Source organism: Remersonia thermophila, chromosome 2 (assembly GCF_042764415.1).
Source record: "Remersonia thermophila strain ATCC 22073 chromosome 2, whole genome shotgun sequence".
Lineage (NCBI taxonomy): Eukaryota > Fungi > Ascomycota > Sordariomycetes > Sordariales > Chaetomiaceae > Remersonia > Remersonia thermophila.
Window position 1 is genome coordinate 360,225 of NC_092218.1, and position 22,896 is coordinate 383,120.

At 62.3% G+C, this 22,896-nt stretch overlaps 4 protein-coding genes across 4 annotated transcripts; 2 read left to right on the top strand and 2 right to left on the bottom strand.

Annotated features, from left to right (window-relative positions):
• Window positions 1–522: 522 nt before the first annotated feature.
• On the bottom strand, window positions 523–1,691 carry VTJ83DRAFT_1559 (uncharacterized protein; the record flags this gene model as incomplete). The annotated part of the gene is made up of 4 exons (XM_071007731.1): window positions 523–561; window positions 629–734; window positions 821–886; window positions 949–1,691. The coding sequence occupies 4 exons, from the start codon at window positions 1,689–1,691 to the stop codon at window positions 523–525; spliced, it is 954 nt and encodes a 317-aa protein (XP_070868099.1).
• A 1,862-nt stretch (window positions 1,692–3,553) lies between these two features.
• Window positions 3,554–7,377, top strand: VTJ83DRAFT_1560 (uncharacterized protein; the record flags this gene model as incomplete). The annotated part of the gene is made up of 2 exons (XM_071007733.1): window positions 3,554–3,597; window positions 3,702–7,377. The coding sequence occupies 2 exons, from the start codon at window positions 3,554–3,556 to the stop codon at window positions 7,375–7,377; spliced, it is 3,720 nt and encodes a 1,239-aa protein (XP_070868100.1).
• Window positions 7,378–9,895: 2,518 nt separating this feature from the next.
• VTJ83DRAFT_1561 (uncharacterized protein) lies at window positions 9,896–15,592 on the top strand (the record flags this gene model as incomplete). Its single annotated transcript, XM_071007734.1, has 1 exon — window positions 9,896–15,592. The coding sequence occupies one exon, from the start codon at window positions 9,896–9,898 to the stop codon at window positions 15,590–15,592; it is 5,697 nt and encodes a 1,898-aa protein (XP_070868101.1).
• A 2,581-nt stretch (window positions 15,593–18,173) lies between these two features.
• Window positions 18,174–20,985, bottom strand: VTJ83DRAFT_1562 (uncharacterized protein; the record flags this gene model as incomplete). Its single annotated transcript, XM_071007735.1, has 4 exons — window positions 18,174–20,352; window positions 20,446–20,456; window positions 20,511–20,631; window positions 20,963–20,985. The coding sequence occupies 4 exons, from the start codon at window positions 20,983–20,985 to the stop codon at window positions 18,174–18,176; spliced, it is 2,334 nt and encodes a 777-aa protein (XP_070868102.1).
• Window positions 20,986–22,896: the final 1,911 nt, after the last annotated feature.

Sequence of the window (22,896 nt, forward strand, 5' to 3'; positions counted from 1 at the left end):
GCGGCTTGGAGGGCTTTCTGGGCGCGCTCACAGGCCACATCATCCGTCTGTCTCTGAGCAAAACGTGCTGTCGAGCAGCGACGGTAGAGGACCGGGCTTACGTGACGATGGATACCAAATGGACGCCTACAACTTTGGCCTCGATAACGCAAGACAAGCCAACCTCTCTCCAAAACCTGGCCCGCCCACACATGCATTGCGGTGATGTAGTACATTCCATGAGCAGATAGCAGAAACCGCCGTCCCATCCCTTGCCATGCCCTGTCTCGCCTGCTCGCCTGCCTCCCGAAACGCCCAGCACTTCGACGTGGCCTAACCGATGCGTTGCTGCTCCCAAAACCATATTACGAAGAGTCTACCATGTCATAGTCTATGATGACGCTGACGCAAGTAGGTAGTTCAAAAAAAAAAAAAGGGGGGGGGGGACAAAAACGCCATGGTAGTGTAGTTTGTACAAGAAAAAAGGAAGAGAAACGAGACGAAAAGGAAAAGAAAAGGAGAAAAAGAGCCCGTCAGCCTCGGCTACCCGGACACGAGGACCCAGAGGAGGAAGAAGACCATCTATCAACGCCGTTAGGATGCGTGTTGTTTTCGCCAGCGCAAAGGTTGGATGGGCAGGGAAACGTACCAGGACACCAAACATCTTTGCTATCAGCCAGCGATTGCTCGAGACGCGGGACCAGTACTTGAGCAGCTCTTTTTGCGCGCCCTCGACGTTGTCCACGATGTCCTCTCTGCAAGCTTGTTAGCAACACATCCCAAAAGAAAACAAAGGAAAAAAAAAAAAAAAAAAAAACTTCAAAGCATGGAAGGTACGTACGTGTTTGCGTCGATGCGCTGGATCATCTCGGACTGCTCGCTCACCATGGCGGCGAGTTGGCCAAAGCTGTGGGAGAACGAGATAATTTAGCCCCTGTCCTTCGTTGCTCGGGGAAAGGGGTTACTCACATGGAGCCGAGCTCGTTGATGGTGGCCTCGATGGCCTCGATGGCCTGGCCGCGCTGCTGGATGTACGTGTTTTGCCCCTCCTCCATCATCTGCAGCTGCAGCTGCTGGTCGCCGGCCGGCATGGGGTTGAGCGAGATGAGGTCGGTGGCGGGGGTGGCGCCGCGCTGGGGCGTCCCGTAGAGGGGCGAGGCCGAGGGCGGCAGGGTGGCGTGGGCATGCTGGCCGACGGTCGACACGAACGCCTCGGTGCGGGACCGCGACGCCTGGATGTTCTTGGTCCGGATCTCGAGCACGTCCTTGAAGTTGGCGCTCACGTCGCCCAGCTTGCCCTGCAGCAGCAGCAGGATGTTCTTGTTGTTCTCGCCCTCCTGGTCGGGCTTGGGGTGCAGGCGGCGCGACAGGGCCTGCAGGTCGCGGATCTCCTCGTTGAGGCGCGACAGGTCTTGCTTGATGACAAAGGTCAGCTCGTTGACCTCGACGGGGTTGTCGTCAAAGAGCGAGCGCTTCTTGGCCAGCTGGGCCAGCTTCTCGAGCTTGCCCATGGTCGCCGAGATGCCGCGGCCGATCTCTGCCGCGTGGCGCGCAAACTCGGACCGCCGGGGGGGTTGCGCCGAGCCGCCCGCGGCCCGCTTTTGCGCATCGCCCAAGAGGCGCTGCGAGCCAGGCTTGGTGGTCTGGCGCTTCTGGGCAGCCGAGACGATTTGCCGAAACTCGGCGGTGCGATCGTTGATGGCGACGGCCATGGTGGGCGAGGAAAAGGAGGGCAGGGCAGGCTCGTGGTCCCGCAAGACGAACGTCACAAGTCGGATGCGCTAGGCGCGCTGAAGGCGCTGGATGCGCAGGACCCGGCTGGCGGCAAGGGAGGCTGATGGATGACGTGCTTGGGTTCGGGTTTCTGTCGTTGTCGTCGCCGTTGTCGCCGTTGTCGCTGTCGTCGTCGTCGTCGTCTTGGTTGTCGTTGGAGATCGGCGGCCGGATTTCTCGGAGCGATTCAGGGGCGGCTGATGGACGGTTGGGTGACGTAGGCGAGAGAGAATCGGGGACGCCGCAAGAGGAACGCGAGCGGTTCTAGATGGGCTGCGGCCCAAAGTCTATGCCGTTGAGGGGTTGCGCCGCTGCGAAAGGGAGGCAAATCCGGGCGGGATGGCGGCGGTTGAGGGAGGGTGGGCAGCGGTCTCTGCGGTTCTTGTTTGAGGGCAACGTGGTGTTGTTTCGTCTCAGCGCTTGGGCCGGACACGGGGTTCTTCCATCTTTGCCGAGACCAGGGGCTTGGCGGGTGGACGCAGCACCGTGTCTTTTGCGGGCGGGAACTGTGTGGCAGACTGTGCGAGCGGCGAAACAAACGGTCCACCGGGCCCCTCGAGGTCAGCTCCAGGGTTCGCATTCATTCCACTGGCTTACACAGTACACAGCATTACAGCAAGAAACTCGTTGCATCAGGTCTGGTAGGTTGTCATTTACCACACACGCCTGCAAGTCCGATGCGTAACATGAGGCACAGGGCCATTATTCTGGCAGAGACTTTTTTTTCTTCTTTTTTTTTTTCTGTTTTCGTTCCATCGTTTCTTCGTCCATTGTACAGGCGCTTGCAGACATCAGGTACGTACTTACACAGTAGTACCTTAGGTAGTTATGATACGAGCCAATCTCTCCAACCGGGTCAAGCGAGGGCCGGCCCCCGGCGCTGTGTTGGCCAACGCGAACGTTCATCGTTCAGCAAACGACCCCTGTCGTCCTTCTCTGGAACTTCTCTGGAATGGCCTGGCTTCCATGCTTCCATTCCGTTGGCATGTCTCAACCGCCCTGCAGATGCATGTCCTCGGGGCTGCACCCGGCTCGTCAGCGTTTTGCGCATCCGGGCCCATCAGCTCTGCAGACAAGGAACGGTGGAGGCAAAGGGCACCTGGTAGAACATGCCCGCCATCGACGCATACACTACACAGTACATCGCTCTCATGCATCGCCATTCCGAGCTGCTGTACGTATTTCTGGATCGACGATCATCTTGGCATGGCACGAGACCTGGTGGCCCTGGCCGGCCCTGGCCGGCCCTGGCCGGCCCTGGCCGGCCCTGGCGGCAATCCTGGCAGGCAAACTAGTGTGAACTAGCCCATGGGGATGGATCCGTCATGAGCCCCGGCCGTCATGATCGGGCTGTGGGGACGACGCCAATGACGCCGGCGCCGCCCTCTCTCCTCCCCTTTTCTGCTCCGTCTCTCGACCACCTACGCTGCACTGCGGGATCGGTTCGCTGCCCTGCTTCGGTGCGCTGCCCCCTCCTGTGCCGCATTGCTTCGCCCACAGCGTAAGTTCCAGGTTGTCCTCACTCCGGGCCGCGCGTCATTCTTTTTTTTGCCGCCGTCTCCGTAGCGACATGCTGGTTCGAGGCTTGACGCCCACGTGCCGAACCGCCAACCGCCAATCATCCACCACCAACCGCCCTCCCGCTGCAACCCTCGCCGTCAACAACAAGACGCTTCGATCTTCCCATTGTTGCCGCCCCGCGAGACGAACCCCTCTTCCCCTCGACCCCCGACGCCCCGACCGCCGACCAGCATCTCCGATCCGTCAACGGCGCATGTAGATACTCTCCCAGGGCCGAGTCATGGACGGTTCATACGGGAACGTCTTCCCCGCAGGGAGGGGCATGTGAGTTCATCCATCCGCGTCCATCCCTCCCTCCGGCGCACCGGTCTGCTGCTTGCTGCTGCTGTCATCGCGACGCTCTCTGACACCCCGTCGCGACACCACAGGGCCCCCAACCCCAACCCGCCACCGGCCGCCTCCGGAAACATGTACAAGGTCAACGTCAACCGTCAAAAAACCAAAAAGTGGGCCAACTTCAAGCCGGCCAACTACGACGGCGACGATTGGGGCGCCGACGACGATGCCGACCTCACCACCCCCCCGCACAAGCCGGAGCCGTCGCTCCCACCGAAGCCCATGGGCCCGCGCAGCCCCTCGGCAGCTCCCGCCACAGGACCGCATCCCCCAACCGCACGGCTGCCGCACCTGGCGACCTCGCCGCCGCTGCGCACCAACTTCCCGGCCGCCATGGACCCCGCCTCGGCCGTGCCCCGGGCGTCGCCCACGGCGCATTTTCCTCCTCCTCCGCAGAGGATACCCGAGCCAGCCCCGACTTCGCCGTCAAAGCACAGCAACCCGGCATCTTCGAACCCGCAGTCTCCCGTCGCCTGGCGAGGCGCTCCTTTCCAGCTCCCGTCCCAGCAGAACGTTCCTGTTTCTTGGATGGCCGCTCCTGCAGCTCCTGCTGCAGCTCCTGCTGCTGCTGCTGCTACTGCCGCCGCCGCCTCCGCCGCCTCCGTTGCGCCGCCTCCAGGCGACATTGTTAAACCGTGGGTCGAGACGCGGTCGGGGTCCTCGTCCCCGCGGAGCTCGAGCCCGCTGGCTTCCCCGGCCAAACGCTTCGTTCGGCCGGCCGAGGTTTATCAGCGTCTGGAGCAAGAACGGGAGAGGGAACGTCGGTCGTCCGAGGCCAGTCGGCCGGCGGGTGGTCGAACCCCGGAGCCGGCGAGGTCGCTGGGAGCCCCTTCCGGTCCCCAGCCCCGTGTTGCGGCGACACAGCCGCAGCCTGCCGCTTTCGCCGAGGCGCAGAGCTCGGTCGCGCCGCCGCTGGCCCCCTCGACGGGTCCGGCTCTGGCGCCCGCAGCCGGCCCGACGGCATCCATCGGCACGAGGGGGAGCGAGTACGGTGTCGAAAAGCTGATTGCCAGCTATGCCACCGATCGGACGAGCAGCGACCCGTACGCTTCGGCGGCGCGCGAACAGGTTGACGCCGCCGTTCCTTGGGATCCCGACCCTCCGTCGCCCCCGCATCGACGTTTTTCCTCGAGCCCGCAGCTGCCCGAGGTCACTCGGTTGTCAGGCTTTGGCGAGGAGCTGTTCTCGTCCGGCTTCTTTTCCGTATCGGGATCTCTCTCCCCGACGGGCGGGGGCTTGGACGGCATTCCCGAGGCGCCCTCGGCTGCATCCGACGGGGCAGGCCAATCGGGCACCACGACTCCGGCAGCCAATGCGACCCCGAACGCTGCTCCGCCCGCGGAATTGGCGCAGAGCGATTCGCAGGCCAAGGGCTCCGATACAGCGCCCGATCGGGTCCCGTCGGTTGGGCCGTCACACCCGGGGCTGGTCGCTGAACAGCCGCCGCCTCCCGCCAGAAACGCAGATGCAACGCAGGTGCTGACGTCAACCGGCGGCGACGCCCCCGCTGCGACCATACCCACCTCGCGGCCAACGCTGCCAGGAGGAGGTCGGGGATCCGAGCCGCCGTCGACGCCTGCCTCGGAAGCTTCTGCAAAGCTTGCTGCTGATCTTTCTCGAGGATCCCTGGACAAGCGGGACGCTGCGTCAACTTCGAGCCCCCCTCTCCCCGCAGCGGCAGCCTTGGCGGCGATCGCCGTGTCCAAAGAGGACGAGGCCGCTGGCCCTCCTTCCGTGCAAGCTGCAGAAGTGCAGCCTCTCTCAGCCCCCTCCTCGCAGCTTGCCTCGCCGTTGGCTTCTCCTCCCCCGCATCTTCGGACCTCCAGCCCTGCGCCGAGCACAAAGTCCGCCGCGTCCATGAGTTCGCAAAAGCCGCCTGCAGCGGCAGCTCCCGACGCCGGGGCGTCGCCGTCGCCCGGCACTCGCACTGTCCAAGGCCACAACCCAACCACAACAACAACAACAACAGCCGATTCAGCGACAGAACATGCCAACGTTCCACTCACCGCACCGCTGAATCCACACCGCGCCCTGCCGGCCAACATTGATACCGACGAGCCTTCCCAAGACGTTGCGTCTGCCCGACCCGTCCTGAGCAAGCCGCCGCCGCCGTCGTCGTCGTCCGATGTGCCGACGCCATCCCCGGCCAAATCCAGCGACCTCTTGAGAGAGGAGATCTTGCGTTCGCTCGAACCAACATCGAGCTTTCCAACCGAGCCCGCCCACGGTTCGACGCTCGGGGCGCCAGCCGCATCGGGCGATCCCGCGCGCGAGAGCAACTATCTCGGCGACGTCTACGGGGATTACTGGTCGTCGACGGACGACAAGCTCGAGACGGGCCTGCTCACGCTCGACAAGCTGGACGACGTGGACAAGCACAAGGATTACCAGCCCTCGTTGCTCCCGGTCGTCTCGGAGGATCCGTCCGCGACGCCCCAGCTGTTGTCCGACTCGGCCGGCGACGGCGGTCCAGCTGAGAAGCAGCAGGCACCCGGCGGGACGATCGGATTGCTACCCACCCGTTTCTCGTGGGAAGTTGTCTCGGAACCCGTCTTGAGCCAGCCGCAGCCCGTCGAGACGATGGCCGATCCGAAAGTGATCGATACCAGCTCGTCGAATACGATGCCCACCGACACCTCCGCCGCGGTGGAGCTCGACGCGACGGAGCGCGTGCCTCGCGCGTCGGAGCGGGGTCCTAATAAATCGGACGAGGACCTCCGCGCCGAGTCGGCACCCGAAGTGGTGAGCCCTCCGTTGGCAAGCCCCGGCCCTGCCGTCGCATCGACGGCTGCCTCGGTGTCTGCAGAATCGCTGCCTCGCCCTGCCGAACCGTCCTCGGCACCATCCGACACGTCCGGCCAACCGCAGGGTGGCGATACCAAGGCACAACGGCCTTTGGCCGAGGAGAAGATTGTTCTTGCACAAGGTTCGCATCGTACCGAGCAGCCGCAACAGCCTCCACAACAGTCGCAATCCCAGCAACAGCAGCAACAACAGCAGCAGCAACAGCAACAGCAACCATCACAACCACAGTCACAGTCGCCGCCACCGCCGCCGCCGCCGCCGCCGCCGCCACAGGACGTCGTTCCCAAGCCCGGTTCTCCACCTCTTGCCCCTCCCGTCTCGGTGCAGAACATAGTGCCCTTCCGCGCCATCATGGAGATGTCGACGCCGAGCGAGCGGATCCGGCACTTTTCCGAGACCCGGCTGCAGTTCGCAGCCATCAACTCGGGCCTGGACAACTGGCTGCGCGCCACTCTGGCCAAGTACCCGGAGCACGCGGAGCCGGGGTCGGAGGCGGCGGTGGGACTGGGTCTCGTGTCGGCTACGGTACCCTCCTCGGCCGGCCCGTCGGGGCCGGGATTCTCAACCAACGCCGCCGCCACCACCACCGCCGCCGCCTCCTCCTCCACCGCGCCGGGCGGGCCGGGAGCGCTCACCTCCCTGAGCGGCCTGGCATCGCAGTCCGGGGCGTTCGTGCTGTCGCCGGGAGGGCCCGGAGGAGCCGGCGCAGGCCGCACCGGGCACCTGCACACGCACTCGCACCACATGCACATGCCGTCCAGCCTGCACCAGGCGGGCGGGCAGGTCGGGACCAAGAGCAAGGAGCTGCTCATGGCGGCGGGGAAGGCGGGCAAGGGGCTGTTCAGCAAGGGGAGGAATAAGCTGCGGGGGAGGACCGGTGGGGAAGTGTTTTCGAATTCGTGATGGCTGGTTTTCCTTGCTCCACCTTGCCCGACCCTTTCTTTGGCTTTTTTTTCGTGCTCCTCGGTTCAAACCATATTTGCTGCGAGGAGGTGCGTGCTATGTTTGTTTGTCTGGTCTGCTCTGGAGGGTACGCAGGTGATGTGATGGCGCATGACGGCGGGACGTTGTACGGGACGGGATTTGCATCAGCGCGGCGGAGGGGCTTGGCAATGGGTTCCGCGGTTCTGCAAGCAGCGTAATTCTTTTCTGTATTTCTTTGTACCTAGTGCAGGTAGTGTATATCGAAGGTCCCTCAAGCCAATGTATCTTGTTTCGACGTGCCATGCCGGTGGCGTCGTTGGTGTTTTCCTGCGAGGGTGACGGGAAGGGAACATGACGTGGCGGGCGGCATCTTCCATTCACTATTAGGCAGTTATCGAGTCCCTTGAGGGTGTGATACTTTGATGAGGCTTGTGCTCCGAGATGCATGGTTGCTTGTGATAATTACACATTTCCCTCGTTCCGGTGACATTGACCATCTCCTACTTCTCTTTCCTTCAAGGATCGTCCCATGTGGTGGTGAAGTTGCTGTGGCTGTGCCGTGCTAGACCCATCTCAATCCCCCCCCCCCCAAAAGGCACAGCCTACCTTCGCGACGCTCTGGAATCCCGAAATTATCGGCGCCGCAGTGCTGCAGGGCAGAGAGCCCGCCCCCCACAGCGTTCCCCACATCCCGCTCCAGCGCACCCGGGCAAGCCGCCGGCCGGGTGCTGTCTGCAACCCTGCCCGCCTCAGCCCAGCGGGGAACAAGACGAAAAGTCCAACCGTTGGCGCAAGGGTTCATCCCAGCTCGGGCCGAGCCCACTTGGTGAGGTAGGTAGGTATTGTAGGTAGGTAGGTAGGTAGGTAGGTAGGTAGCCTGAGCCGGTGTGGGAACCTCAGGCGACGGTCGGTTGCCATTTGCTACGTACGTGTAATACACAGTACGTACATACTGAGGTATGAAAGGTGCCCTGTCTTGCGGTAGGCACCTCTTTTGAAGAAAGACTCCAAGACGCGAGGCTCCATGGGGGGACAAAAGAGTCGGGTCTCGTGTCCAATTCGGCTCCCGTCAGGTGCGTCTTGGTCAAACCATGACGCGACAAGAGGTGGAGGTGGAGACGGGAAGCAGAGAAGACGGGAATGCAGATGCTGGTGGGAAGGAGGAGCTCATCAATTAGGCTGCCACTTTTGTGTACACAGTAACTAGTTACTGCGTAGTTACCTGATGTCCAGCACCCTACCTTTGGGGGCGGAAAGAGAGAGACAGAGAGAGGGACAGAACCCCCCCCCCCCCCCCCAGCAAGGAAAAGAAGGTGCAGCTGAACCCTTGCGTCCAGCCATCTCTCTCTCTGTTGGAGCCAATGATGGGCCATCACTGCCAACCCGTTGACATGGGTTGTCCAGAGCTACCTACCTAACCAACGTTACCCCCCCCCCCGTCTTGGTTTGTTCTTCTTCGCTGGCGACGGGGGGGGGCCGAGGCGCCATCTTCAAGAGGTCGGTCCGGGCCTCCATGTTCTCCCATGCATCGCCATGGCACGGCAGCTTATCGACCAGGCGGCTGAGCCTCTCTATTCAATCTCTCTCCGTCTTCCCTAACCCGACTCGGTTTAACTATTCCACCTGGACTCACAACACACACTTTCGTCCCATCCCACCTCACCTTGAAGTTATCCCACCCATATTACCTACCTACCTGACCCTCCATCCCTCTTCCCTCCTCGTCCCCAGCTCTCCGGCCCCCGGTTCTACGCCGCCGCCGCCTTCAAGCTGGGCTGGGCCTTTTCAGCTGCGCCGCGCGCTTCTCCCCCTTCTGCCCGTCCTCCCCCTCCTCGTACGCGCCGCAGCCTTGGATGAAGGCGCGTTTACCTGGACCTCGTCGCCGTCGTCGTCCTCTTCATCTTCACTCCGCCCGCGCCCTCGACTCGGCAGCAGCCAGCTGAACCAAGGTCGCATTGCGTCGTCCACGGCTCTCGCTCCGCTCCCAAAACGGTTCCAAGAACAGACGAGACGCTGACTGCCCACGAGTCTCGCTTCGGAGCTGTGTGACGCAAGGCTAGGAAAGCCGGGTGGCCGAGGCCGTTGGGTCGTGCGGTTTCGCGCATTGCCTCGCATCCGTTGCGCCGTGTCATCCATGAACACCCAGCGACACCAAGAAACCAAACCTTCTTCTGCGTGCACATCCACGTCCACCCCCGGCTCTCAATCGCCGCCCTGAGACATCTTGGATGTCGGTTCACCTCCGCCGGCAGCCAATTTTAGCTTGTTGAATTCTTCGTTGCGCATCCCGTTAACGTTCACCGTTGGCGTCAACGTCCGATAGCCGCCGTCGCGCGCGCCCTCCTCCTCCGCTACCGAGCGCCTCAATCACGGCGAGCGACGCTGCTGGCAAGACAATACCACCCTATTACTCCGGGGTCCTGCATCGTCACACCTTTTTGCCCGTCCCCCCCGCCTCTTGGTTTCGCTCGGAGCCTTGCGCAACCGCTCTGCCGCCATGTCCGCCTACACGCAGAACCAACGCTTCTACGCCCAGGGCTATAACTTCCAGCCCCAATATCAGCACCTGCAGCAACAACCCCCGCAGCAGCAGCAGCAGCAGCAACAACAACAACAGCCACCACAGCCGCAGGACCAGCAACCACCACAGCAACCGCAGCAGCAGCAACAATCAGTCGGCTCGGATGACCTCCATCGGCGGACCTCGTTTGTAGGTCTGCCCCCCATCCGGCGCGCTTCCACCTTTGGCGCGTCCCTCGGATTGACCGCCGAGGAGTTCTCGACCGACGACAAGACGGAGCCGCCCCCAAACCAGCAATCTCCGCCGCCCGCGTCCGCGGTCCAGGGACCTTCACCTCTATCTCAGGCCGCCATGTCTGCTCAACAGCAGCAGCAGCAGCAGCAGCAGAAACAGCAGCCGTGGCAATATCAGCAGCCACAGCAGCCGATGGGCCAGTTCATCCCTGTGCAACCCACCGGCCAAACCGTCCAAAATGTCTACCGCCCAACCCAAGGCGCCCGTGGACCTCCGGGACCTCAGGGTCCTCCTCAAGGCGCGTTCCCGGGCCAGACATGGCAGCTGCACGCCCAGCAGCACGCCCAGCAGCACGCCCAACAGCACGCCCAGCAGCACGCCCAGCAGCACGCCCAGCAGCACGCCCAGCAGCAAGGCCCGACGAACGGCGCATTCCAACAGTCAATGTACGCCCAGGCGCTAGCTCAGCAGCAGCAGCAGCAGCAGCGATATGTCGCCTATCCCGGAAATCCTCCGCATATTGCGAACGGTCTCCTGGTTCAGCCACCCATCCAGGGCGGCGTCCAACCGGTCGCAGTGCCGCCGCATATGTTGATGCAGCGGTTTGGCGGCAACTGGAAGATCCAAGAGTCGTATCTCACAGAGCCGCTCCAGCCCACGAACCGCCATCGCCGCTCGCCGAGCAACGCTTCGCAACAGCAGCAGCAGCAGCAGCCTTTTTACGGCTACGACAAGGAAACTGGTGGGCCGTTGCCTGCCCCGCGCCAAACACCCGCTCAACCTGAGCAGAAGCAGCAGAACGAGCAACCTCCTCCTCAGGGCCGGCCGAACCCAACCTCTCCGAGCCAAGAGCCTCCGAGATCGCCTCAGCAGGCTCAAGACGCCCAGGATGCCCACAGGGGCCCGGCTAGCCAACCCGATGGTGCCCCGCTCGCCCGCCCGCAATCTCATCAGTCCCATCAGTCTCGGCAGAGCGATCCCCGTCTGGACCCCCCAGCCAAGCGAAACTCGGGCGTCTTCTCCAGCCTCCGCGGTCGCCTCGCTGGCGGTGGCAGCCATCCGGCTGGAACGGGTCTTCAGCCCCAGCCTGCCCAAGATGCCCCCTCCGTGGCGAGCATCACGACGGAAGATACGGGCCTCCCAAAGCCGAACCCTGTGTTCGCGCCCAGGGGCGGCGTCCCGACCCCCGATAATCTTTCGTACAGTCAGAGCAGGGAGAACATTGCAGCCGTGGGACCCGGTACGCCCGCCAACGAACGGAGCCAGACCCCCCAATCGCCACCCCCGTCGCAATTCGCGCCGCCCAAGAAGAAGGGGACCGGCTTCTTTCACATCGGCGCTCATGGGCATTCCCACACGCCGAGCACCTCTACCGCCTCGGTCGCGCGACCGGGCATGTCAAGAACGTCAACATCAACCACGAACACCGCCGACCCACAGGGCAAGCCGGCTCCGAACCCCGCCGCCGCCGTCCCCAAGAAACGCCTCTCGGCGCTCAAGGACGTGTTCCGATCCTCTCCGAAGGAGCCGTCGTTCAAGGTCAGGCATCCTCCGCAGGCGCAACAGGGACAGGGACCACCGGGGCGATTCCAAGGGCCTCCTGGTCAGTTCGATGGACCCCGGGGCCAGTTTCAAGGACCGTTTCCCGGTGCTCCAGGCCAGTTCCAGGGTCAGCCTCAAGGGCCGCCTCAAGGACAGCTCCAGGGACAACCTCAGGAGCAAAGTCTTGCTCAAACTCAAGAGAGGCCACAGGAATTCGGTAGCCTGGAGAAACCACAGGAAGACATGAAGAAAGCGCCAGAGGAGCAAGAGAAGCAGAAGCAAGACGAAGGAGACCAGGGAGCGCTGGAGAGAGAGCAGAAGCAGCAGCAGCAGCAGCAGAGGCAGCAGGAACGCCAGGCCCCCGCCCTTCAAGAACAACTCAAGGAACAGCCTCAGAGCCAGGCGCAGGAGCGACCTCAAGCTCAGCGCTCTGACACCACCCCCTCGACAAGCTCCAACCCTCAGTCAGGCGTCGCGGTCCCCCCTGCGCAAGGCTCCGCGCCGCAGTCCAACGCAACGAGCTCTCCGCCGCCGGCTCAGCAGATCGTGGCTCAACAGCCCATCACGGACCTTCGGCAGCCTGGGCATGCTCTGCCACCCATGCCTTATCGCCAACACCCGCCGCAACAAGCTCCTCCTGCCCCAAGCAAGGGCCAGGATCGGAAGCCCAGCGGCGGCCTTTTCGGGTTCCTGAGAAACCGGTCCGAGTCCAAGACCAACGAGCCGCAGCGTCCAGGCCAGGCGGGCGTGCCGCCCAGGGCCTTCCCCGGCCAGGGTCCATTCCCGCTGCAGTACGGCATGCGCGTGCCCATCGGCCCAGACGGTCGTCCGCTTCTCCCCGTCGGCCCGGATGGTCGTCCGCTCATCCCCGTCGGCCCGGACGGTCGCCCGCTTATCCCCGTCGGCCCGGACGGTCGCCCGCTCATCCCGGTCGGCCCGGATGGTCGTCCGCTCGTCCCCATCGGCGCGCAAACGCTCCCCGGACAGCTCCCGCCGCCTCAGCCGCCGTTTTCTCAAACCAGACCTCCCGGCACGGCTGGTTCGCAAGAGTCCCAGAGCTCGATCCCCGGGCTGCGCCCCGTGCCGACGTCGCAGCCAGCTTCAGCCGCTCCGCACGAGCCAGGCGCTCGGCCTGTCGACCAGCAGCTGCCGCAGCCATCCCCGCCGTCCACCCAGGCTCTGCCCGACAACGCCTCCACTTCCGGACAGCCGCCTTATATGCAGGCCGCTAAGCCTGCAGAGCCGACCCCTGCCGCATCCGTTGTCGACTCGTCCGTTTCGGAGAGCTCCCGGCCGGCGACCCAGCTCCCCACGGAGCAATCTCGGCTCCGCACCGACTCGCCCGCCAACATCAGGCCGCAGTTCGCTCCGCCGGAGGGTTCCTCAACCCAGCCGTTCCCGCCGGCCGCCAGCACTCTGGCGACGGTGCCGGACCTCGACAAGAAGCCTGGCGTTTCCGCAGTCGCTGACTTTGACCGGCCCGTGTCCCCGGCGTCTCAAGCGACAGGATCTCGGCCTGGGATCCCTGGCGAGGAGCTCGAGCGGATAGTGCCGGCGAAAACGACGACCGGTACACCCGAGGAGCCCGGACCGCGCCAGCCGCCTTCGGGTCCCCTTCCTGGACCGGCAACAGCTCCTCTGCCTTCGCAAGCCTCACAGCCGTCCTTTGGGGCTTCGCAGCAGGGCCTTGCTCAGGCTCCGGCTGCCAGTCTGCCTCCCGATCACCCCCTGTCACGGGGTCCGGCGAACCAGCCGGGAGGTCCTGCGCCGTCCGGTCCTCCTGCCCAAGCCTATCCCGCCGGCCAAGGCCAATGGGGTCCGCCAGGCTCTGTTCCGCCACAGGCCCGCCCGCCCCAAGCCTTCGGCGGTCCTGGCGGCCCCGGCGGCCCGCGTCCGGATGGCCCACAGAAAGAAAGGGAGAAGGAACAGAGCACATTCTCAAAGTTGTTGTTCGGGAGCAAGCTGTCCGGCGGAGAACCGTCGGCGCCGAAGCCTGAGAAGGAGAAGGGCTCCAAGCCGTCACTCATCAGCGCCTTCAAACACAAACACAAGCATTCCGATACGCCGCCAGCGCAGGGTCAGCAGCAAGGATTTGGGCGTCCTGCCCCAGGCCTCGCACCACCCCTGGGCGCTCAGCGGTTGCCGCCGCAGCCGCAACAACCACAGCTCCAGAGACCAGGGGTTCCGATCAACCAGAGACCGCCTCACCAGGGCGCCAAGGGTCGTGGGGCAGTCGAGGAGCCGCAGTACGAAAGCGTTCCAATTCCTGCTGGTTACGGATATGTTCATGGCGAGGGCAAGGTCGCGCCAGCTCCGGCTCACGTCTATGTAGGCCCCGGGCCGCCTCCAGTGCTCCCGGCTGGGGCCTTCCCTCCGCAGCCGTGGGCCCGGCCGGGTGCGGTGCCTGTAGGTGCCGCGCCTGTTGGTGTCGTGCCAGGCGCCGCCGTACCCGGGGGCGTCGTACCCGCGGGGACCCCGCCTGTTGGTGCTCCGACGTCGGCCCCGTCACCTGCGGCGTTGACGCCTCGGTCGGAAATCTCGCAAGCTCAGGCTCACGGTCCAACGACGGCTCCCAGCACGGCGCCAGCCGCTCCCAACGCCGTCGAAAACGCGTTGAAGGACGGCAAGCCGACCGATACACCACCCCAACAGACCCCGGCGGCTACTCCTTCCCCCGCCGCTCGGGAACCTGAGGTTTCGCCCTTGTCGTCAGGCCAGACACCTCCCCCCCAGGACGGTGCTGCTCCTCCTGCCCAAGGCAGTGTCTCGCCTCCCGAGCAACAACCGCCGCAGCGGCCTGGGTTGGTTCGAACGTATACGGGAGAGAATGTTTCAGCCGGCCAGTTTACGACCCATTCGCACATTCCGAGCAGCAGCTCGGCGCATCACACCCGGGACCCCAGCGAGGACGGAATCTCGTCGCTGCCCTCTCAGCGGGCCGCTCGCCTGTCGCCGCCTGCGGTTAATCCTACCTTGCCTCCCGCAAGCACCGCGCCCGTCCCCGTCCCGCGCTCTGTCAACGCGTCGCCAAGCCCCACGGCCACGCCGGGATGGATCATCAGCTCGCAGCCGTCGGTGCAGGACGCAGAAAGGGATTCCAGAGCCGTCAGCCCCGAGCCGCCCTCGATCCAGAATACCCCGCCGACCGTCACGGCGAGGCTGGCAACGCCGACGCAGCCGCAAGGCCCGTTTCAGCAGCAGCAGCGCGTCGCCGACGACAACATCTACGACGCGACGCCGCGCCAGTCGCAGTTCCCGCCGGATGAGCAACAGCAGCCGCAGCAAAGGCCTCCATCCTCGCCAAGTTGGCCGCAGCAGCAACCGCACCCCGAGCCTGCCAACGCCACCATCATCATCGACGGCCCCGGCGAAACCCGACCCTCGGGCCAGTATGTCAACAACACCCATTCCGCTGCGCCGGTCATTGCTGCTACCGCCGCCGGGGCTGCAGCTGCTGGAGCCGCGGTTGCCGGCGCCACCCTTCCTCCCCCCTCTCTCACCGTCACCGGCGCCGCTTCCGACGGCGACCACACCTCGGTCGACTTCGACTCCGACATGGAATCGCCCGTCATCCAGAATGCGTCCATCGCGACGGTGCAACAGGCATCGCCTACCACCAGCCCGACCCGTTCCGGAAGCGTGCTGGTGCAGAACGGCCTCCAGGCGGCCAAGGACAGCGTCGCCATCTTTGAGAGGGCCAAGAAGAAGGCCGAGGAGCAGCGCCAGGCCGAAATGCGCATGATTCTGGAGGAGAAGATTCCCGTGTTTGACGCCGCGGCGCAGGAGGAGGAGGAGCGGAGGAGGAGGGACGAAGAGAAGCCACAGATGTCTGCCACGAGCTACCCGGGGCAGGAGTGGAATCCGTACGGGGAGGGAGGGTACGCTGACTGGGATTGATTTGTTTTTTTGGAGGACTCCTCGCGTCTACCTACCTTCGCCTGACCTGCTTGCCTGCTGGCTGGTCGTCTGTTCGATGGGGGGTAGGTGTGGCTCTGGAAAAGTATTGATACAGAAGAGGACATGGCTTGGGTATGGGCCAGCACAGATGGAAGGAAAATCTTGTGTTTTTTTTTTTTTTTTTTTTTCGTGGTGGATTTTGTTTCTAGCTTGTTGGTCGTTCTTTTCCTTGTTATCTTCTGCTTATTAATCCCCGGCTCAGAGATGACGGCGTTAATACAACGGTTGCGTATACCGGCTTCAACAATGTGCCCTATACGGCTACACGGTTAATGAAGAGAGCATATTCTATGGGTTTGTTATGTGAGCTTTTTGCGTTTGTTTCTTCGGGCTTGTCTTGTGCAACAAAGAGACCCTGACGGGGCGGTAAACTTGGTCTCTCGAAAGCATAGGGCTGTTGAGGTGGTCGTGGTACCAGTTGTTATGGCTGCTAATTACACCTTTGTTGTTCAGGGTTGCTCGTTGTTGTCTCCTCCTCCCCCTCCCAGCCCTTCCCCCGAGGGCCTCATCCCTCCTGCGAGACCTTGGCGGCCCTGGAAGCGAACAAGCAGGGCCGACAGAAGGAAACCCGCTTGCCATGCTTGCGGGCATGCGGCAATGGTCTTGGAGCTCCGTAACGGCATCCAAGGCCGCATCGCAGTCCCTTGTAGCAGATGGAGCTCGGGCGACCAAACGGCATTCCGACCTCGTCTGTAGACTTTGCGGGGCCAGACGGGCTCGCAGGTTCTGCCTCGCAAGGAACCTCACCGTTGCAATTACATGGTTATACATCACGACAGCTCGTCTCGGCGTTGCCACCGCGCGCGCCATCCCCACCGCCGGACCAGCGTCCGCTTGCACGCGCAGCAGGGAGGAGACGCCCCTGTTGGTTGCTCGACACGGCGAGGCTTTCCGATCCGCGGAGGCTCCCGAGGCGAGCAAGCCGGCCTTTTGTAGCCTCTTGTATTCGATCGCTTCTCGGCCGTCGCTTGCAACGCTTACGCCGGGGTCGCCTCGGTGGTGAGCATTCGGGACCTGGTGACGGGTTGCGTGGCCGAAAGGGGGGCCCAGAGGATGTAGGCTTGTATCTCTTGTCAAACGCATGGTCGGCGTTGACGGGGAGGAGTGGCCTTCTGTTTCTCTTCTTTCCCTTCTCCTTTCTCTTTTCTTTTCTTTTTGATTTTGTTTGACGTGGTCTACCAAAGGCGGCAGCAGGCAACGCTTTTCAGGGAGCCGGCGCCGCTGCCGATGGAGACGATGGGCTCCTCCTCGCGTTCCAGCTCTACGAGCCCGCCATGGACTTCCCCCACTCGTTATCGCCGGCGGGTGGAAGACCCTGCCAGAAGTCTTTGCCAACGGGGAGAGAAAGCGTGATCCAAGGGCTGCCTCTACGCAGAGCGTGAGGATAAAGCCGGATGGCTCCATATGGGAATGGATGGATTCTCGATCCGGCCCCAAGGAAACTTCTCCATCGGCCGGCCGTGGGCATTGTGTGAATGGGCCCCTGAGCCCCCGACTACGGCATCTTCAGCATGCATACCATCGTCTCCTGAGGTTCGCTCTCTGAGCATACCAAGCTAGGTCAATTAATTGAATCTAGATCCTTCACTCTCTAGTCGCATGTTATGTATACCCGGGGGATCCAATGTTCCATTCCATGTCTCATTCACACGGGTCTCACTTCCTACCTCCTTTTCCGTTGTCTGGTAGTATGTCGTACCTCCTCCATGAGACGCTCACTAAGCAAAGCAGGCAGCTCGCTCGCTCGATCGCTCGTACAAGCGTGATCATGGACGGATGGGTAGGTCTATAACCCAAGGATCAAGAGACAACACAGCCAAACACCGTCAAAGATTAAGTACCTAAGGTAACTAGTTGGGTATCGACTTAAACACAACCCCCTCGGGATGTACAAAACAACAAGAAACCTTTCATCTCAGCCTTACCCCCCGCATTCCATCCCATCCAATCCCGTCCTATCCGCTCCATTACCAACACGAGGTAACCTCCTAACCGCCATTGTACAGAAAACAACCAGCAAGCATAAAGAAAAGCAGAGAATGATACAGAAACAACAAAAGAAAAAAAAAAAAAAAGAAAAAAGGGAAAACCAACTCGCTTCCCTCAACAAGAACAGCCCCCTCCCGGGAAGCTCCATAGATACACCCCCCAAGAGAATAAGACACCAAAGGTAAACATTCCCTCCTTCCCTCCCTCCCTCCCTCCATCCAGCCTGCTTCTCTCTCCTCTCCTTCCACCGGCAGGCAGAAAGACAGACCCCCCAAAAAAGACAGATGACAAAAGGAAAACCAAACCAAGCCAAGCCGACCAAACCCGAAGCGATGCGCTGAGGAAGGGGAAAGGAACCCTTGAAGGGAAAGACACCCAGCCCAGGCCCAACCCAAGAACGCCGAGACAAAAGCAATAAAAAGATATCCCCGTGACAATTCTTGCTTCCCCTTTTTCTTCAGCTCTTATTCGTGTTCTCTCCTCTTCCTCTCAGCTCCATGCTCCTACGCCTTCGTCCAGCGAGATGTCCTGTTCAGGCGTTCGCGGCAGCAAGAGCAACGGGAGCCTGCTTCAGACCATCCGCTCCTGCATCGGCTTCTGGAAGAGGCTTGGTCTCGTCAGGTTGCTGCTGCTGCTGCGGCTGGGAAACCAAGTCCGAGTCGGGTGGTGACTGCGCGGGAGTGACGGCGGTTGGGGAGAGGGCCTCCTCTGCCGGCTGCGACAGGGCGACAGGCTTGATCGGTTGATCCTCGGCATCGTTGAGAGGGGTTTCCGGGAGGTTCTCGTCGGTAGCCTTGTCATCAGTGGATGGCGTCGGCTGCGCGAACTCGGTTGACGATCTACCGGCGTTGACCGTCTCCTCGCTCGACGCGGCGGGCAGTTCCGGGAGAGGTTTCGCCGACCCTCGTTCACCCGCCGGCGGCTCCTCGCGGCTCGGCCCGGGGCTCTTGTCGCGAACGCGAAAGCTTGGGGCAACGCTCGACGTGGAAAAGTGCCGAGCGTGCGACGCAGGCACAACGCCACCGCCGATCCTAGCCCAGAACATCTGCTCGCGCAGCCTGACGCTTTCCTCCCAAGCGGCCTTCTCGGAGTCGTCGTCATCAGCACGCCAATGGCCGTCCTTGACGATGCGGAGGAAGCCCAGAAACTCGCACGTTGACCGGACGCGGCCCAGGCAGTAGCGGCAGAGAGGATATCCGACTTGGGTGGCATCGGCCTCGCTGACGCGGAAGCGGTGGGTGCGCAGGTGCTCCTCCTCCTTCCGTGATTCGCCGCAGAGGGCGCACGGGTTGAGCTCGGGCTTGACGACGCGGCCGAAGCGGCCCGTGGCGGTGGACGGCGTGGGCTCCACCACGAGCGAGCCGTCCGTCATGGACGCGATGACGCTGCGGCGGGCGAGCCACGAGAGCCCGGGGGCCGTGTCGAGACGGAGGGTGGGCTCGATATCCTCAATGAGCACGCGCTTGTAGAACTTTGTCTCCCTGAGCGGGGGGAGAGGGGCCGCGGCCGCCGAAGCGGGAGTCCCGACGGACGAGGCGGGTGTGTTGGGCGCCTGGGGCGATGCGGAAGGCGGGGTGGCGGCCGTGCCGACCGACGAGGTAGACGACCCCGCGCTGCCCGCCAAGGGGTTCGCGGTGACCGACCCGAGGCCGATGGCCAGCGAAGCAAAGGTGCTGCCCGTGGACAGCCGCTGGCCCGAGAGCCTCTTGGAGGTGCGCAGCAGCTCCCGGAAGTCTTGGTAAGCGGCCAAGTCGGTGCGGAGCACGGGATGCAACAGGTGGGTGAAGCTGGTCGGGTAGGACGGCGACATGGGTACCGAGAGGCTGGCACGCGCCGAAGCGGCGCCGGCAGGCAGGGCCTGCGTCTCGCGAGCATCGAAGGTGTCGACGTCGGGGGACGAGGGCACGGCGGGCGGAGACGGTTCGGTCTTCTCGAGGGCGATCTGCTCCATGACGTGCTTGAGCTCAACCAGCTGCTCCTGCTGCGAGAGCAGCAGGCCCTCCGTGTCGGCGAGCTGGGCGCGGAGCTGGTCGTTCTTGCGCTGGAGGGCCTCCTGCTCGAGGCGGGCGTCCTCCTTGGCCGAGATGACCATCTTGTTGGCCTCCTCGAAGAGAGCGGCGGTCAGGTTCTCCAGCTCCTGCTCGATCTTCTTCTTTTGCTGTTCCATGTCGACGCGAGCCGTCTGCTCCTCGGCGATGCGGGCTTCGAGGGCGGCCTTTTCTTGCTCGGCCGTCTTCTTCTGCTCCTCAACCAGGGCTTCGAGCTCGCGTATCCTCTCCTCGGCCTTCTCCAGCTCCAGGCGGGCCTCGGCCAGGTGGTCGTCGAGGGTGGTCTGGTGGTTGATGGCGCGGATGAGCTTGGTGCTGAGAGCGGTCACCTCGTCGTCGGGGCCGGGATGGTCGGGGCTGGACGTGGCCTCGTGGCTGGCCGGGGTTTGGCCGCGGCTCCGGGGGTCCGGAAGGGTGCTCAAGTCATTGTCGTCGTCGAGGGAGGTCGGGACCAAGAGTCGTCGCTGCTGGGGCGTGCCTAGATGTCGCGGCCTGGCGGCATCGGCGGCCGTCGTGGACAGCTCGGCGGTGGAGCTGGACCTCGCGCGGCTGACCGGGGGCTTCGGTGAGGCGGAGCGCAGGATGCTGGACAGCGACCGGTTATGGCCCGAGGGGCGGCCATTGAGCGAGGTTGGCTGGTGCCAGCCAGCCACGGGTACAAATCTTTGCCGCCACCAGCGGTTAGCTTGGGTCCCATGCTAGGGCAGTCCCAGGCGCCAGGAACGACCGGAGCGGGGTGGGGAGCTGGGGACCTACGCGTAATCCAGCTTGACGATGGTTCGTTGGTGGACCGCACCAAGGATGGCGGGTCCTCAAAACACACAAATGCAGTTGCCAACGTCTTTGATGGTGGTGATGGTGATATAGTGGTGGTCGTCGTCGTTGTCCTTGTTGCGGTGGTGGTGGTGGTGGAGGTGGTGGCAGTGGTGGTAGTACCAACAACTTCAACGGCGTTGGGGTGAGCTGTCCTTCTCCAGATTACACACCAAACGAAGGCGTCTTGGCGGTTGGAAGGAAACAGAGAGACGTGGAAGAGAGCAAGAGAGAGAGAGAGAGAGAGGGAAGAAAAGGCGAGGAGAATTCGGGGCTTCGAGGTTGGACTGTCGCACTCGGGGGAAATCGTAAGCGTGAAGGGTCGATCAGAAGCGTGAAGAGCCAAGGAGGAAAAGAAGAAGAAAAGCAAAAACAAGACTAAAACTATAAAAAGAAGGAAGAAAAAATGAAACCAACCCAAGAGATACCAGCGAAGCCGACCTGGATCAATCAAGGTGACACAATCCCAGAGTATGCAGGCATGGTGGAGCAAAGGACGGCGGGCGGCGGATGTTGTAGTTAGTACTGTGTGTGTGTGTCTATGGCGCTGGGTGGGCGGGTGGAAGTTTCGGATGGAAGTGTCGGGGGAGGGAGGGGGGGCGTGGCGAGAGGGAGAACCGGAGGAAGAGGCGCCGATTCGCGCCGGACGTGAGGGCGGATGCAGACTTCCTTCAAGGTTGGATCGAGAGGTCCGTTTGGATGCGACGGCCGAGGAAAAGGCCCACGGGTCACGCTGTTGGAAAGCGTGGAAAGGGGTCCACGGTCCACGGGCCCACGGGAAAGGGAGCGGGGGGACTGGCCGGATCCAGAAAATGGAGCGCGCGCGCGCCTTGCCCATGGCGGCAACAGAGAACCACAGAGAGCCAAAGAGCCAAGCCCCAACAATTCCCCCCCTTCGCCAAGCCCAAGGTATGGGTAGTCTATGTACACTAATACGTACACCTATTAATCCACTAATACACGAATGTAAGGTCGACATGGGCAAATCATCCCGATGATCCGCGATGGCCATGGCGTTTGCGTTCCTTTTGTCTCATCCGTGCGGCTTGTGGTTTGCGCTTTGTCCCCGTCTTGATTGTTTGTTTCTTCTCATATGATCCCCGATCCAGTGGATTGGAACCTACCAGTAAAAAACAAGAGAAAAAAAAAAGAACACCCTTGACGACGGACCTGACGTCGTGCTGCTTAATCTTCCAGCGCCTGCGGACGTGGTCTTTGCAAGGTTGGCCTTGTGATGAAAGAGGAGAGATTCATCAGACCATGCGGGAGGGGTGGGGGTTGGGTGGGTGCTGCTGCTGCTGGGTGTCGCCTGGAAGCTTGAAGCGCAAAAAAGAGAAAGAAAAAAAAAAAAAAAAAGATCGCCATTCGCCTCCGAATCCATCTTCTCATCTTCTCAGCAGGTAGAAAGTTCAGCAGAAAGTGCGCTCGGTTGGAGCTCAACTCCCAGGATCCCATGCATGTGATCCCCCCCTGTGCCCTGTACTCGTCCGTCCGTCCGTGTTCTCCCATCAATCAAGGAAGGAAACCCGCGAAACCTGGAACGTCATCGCTTCCGCTTGTGTTTTGCGACCTGGCGACCGGCGCCCAGTCGGCAAGATCCGCCGCCGCCCTTGCCTGCTGCGTGCAAGGCACGTCGGCCGCTTGAGGTTCTGGGCCCTCTTCCCGGCTCGGATCGACATTCGACTTTTACATCAAGATCACACTTGTATTGTGTATGCTACCTCAAGACTCGAGGTTGATTGCTTACCCCAATCTTTTGCAATCAACCAATGTCAAATCACATACAAACACACATACACACACACACACACACACACACACACACACACACACACACACACACACACACACACACACACACACACACACACTTACACACTTGCTGTGTACAACATCGCAGCAACATCATCACAGCACACCAGCCATTGCGTGGTTGAACATGCCATTCTCCCCCCTGAAAGGCTCCTGAAGGACTCCCGATCGCCCATGTAACTGAAACTTCGCTTCCACAAGATGACATGTCCCTCCGAAGCCCCCAGCATCGCGTTGCAGTCTTGCTCCCACTTTGAGACGCACCATTGAATTTAGGCGCGTGCACTATGGTGTAAGCGGCACCTCCCGCCCACGGGCGTCGTATTCTCGTCTGTCCAGCGACGTCGAGGCTGAAACTAGCCACGTATCAAGAGAAAAGCTACTGCTGCTACGACGTCTGCCCCGGACCTCAACCACTTTTTCCCGACCCAAAGGATCTCCCGCTCCAAGTGTCATCGGGATTATCGCGATCTCGATTCTCCCGAGGAAGCGCTCCCCGCTTTTGCCGCGAGTCAGGAGCTCGGTGCACTGGGAGGCCTGGACCCCGCCGAGACCTTGATGGATAATAGGACGTAGCACTCC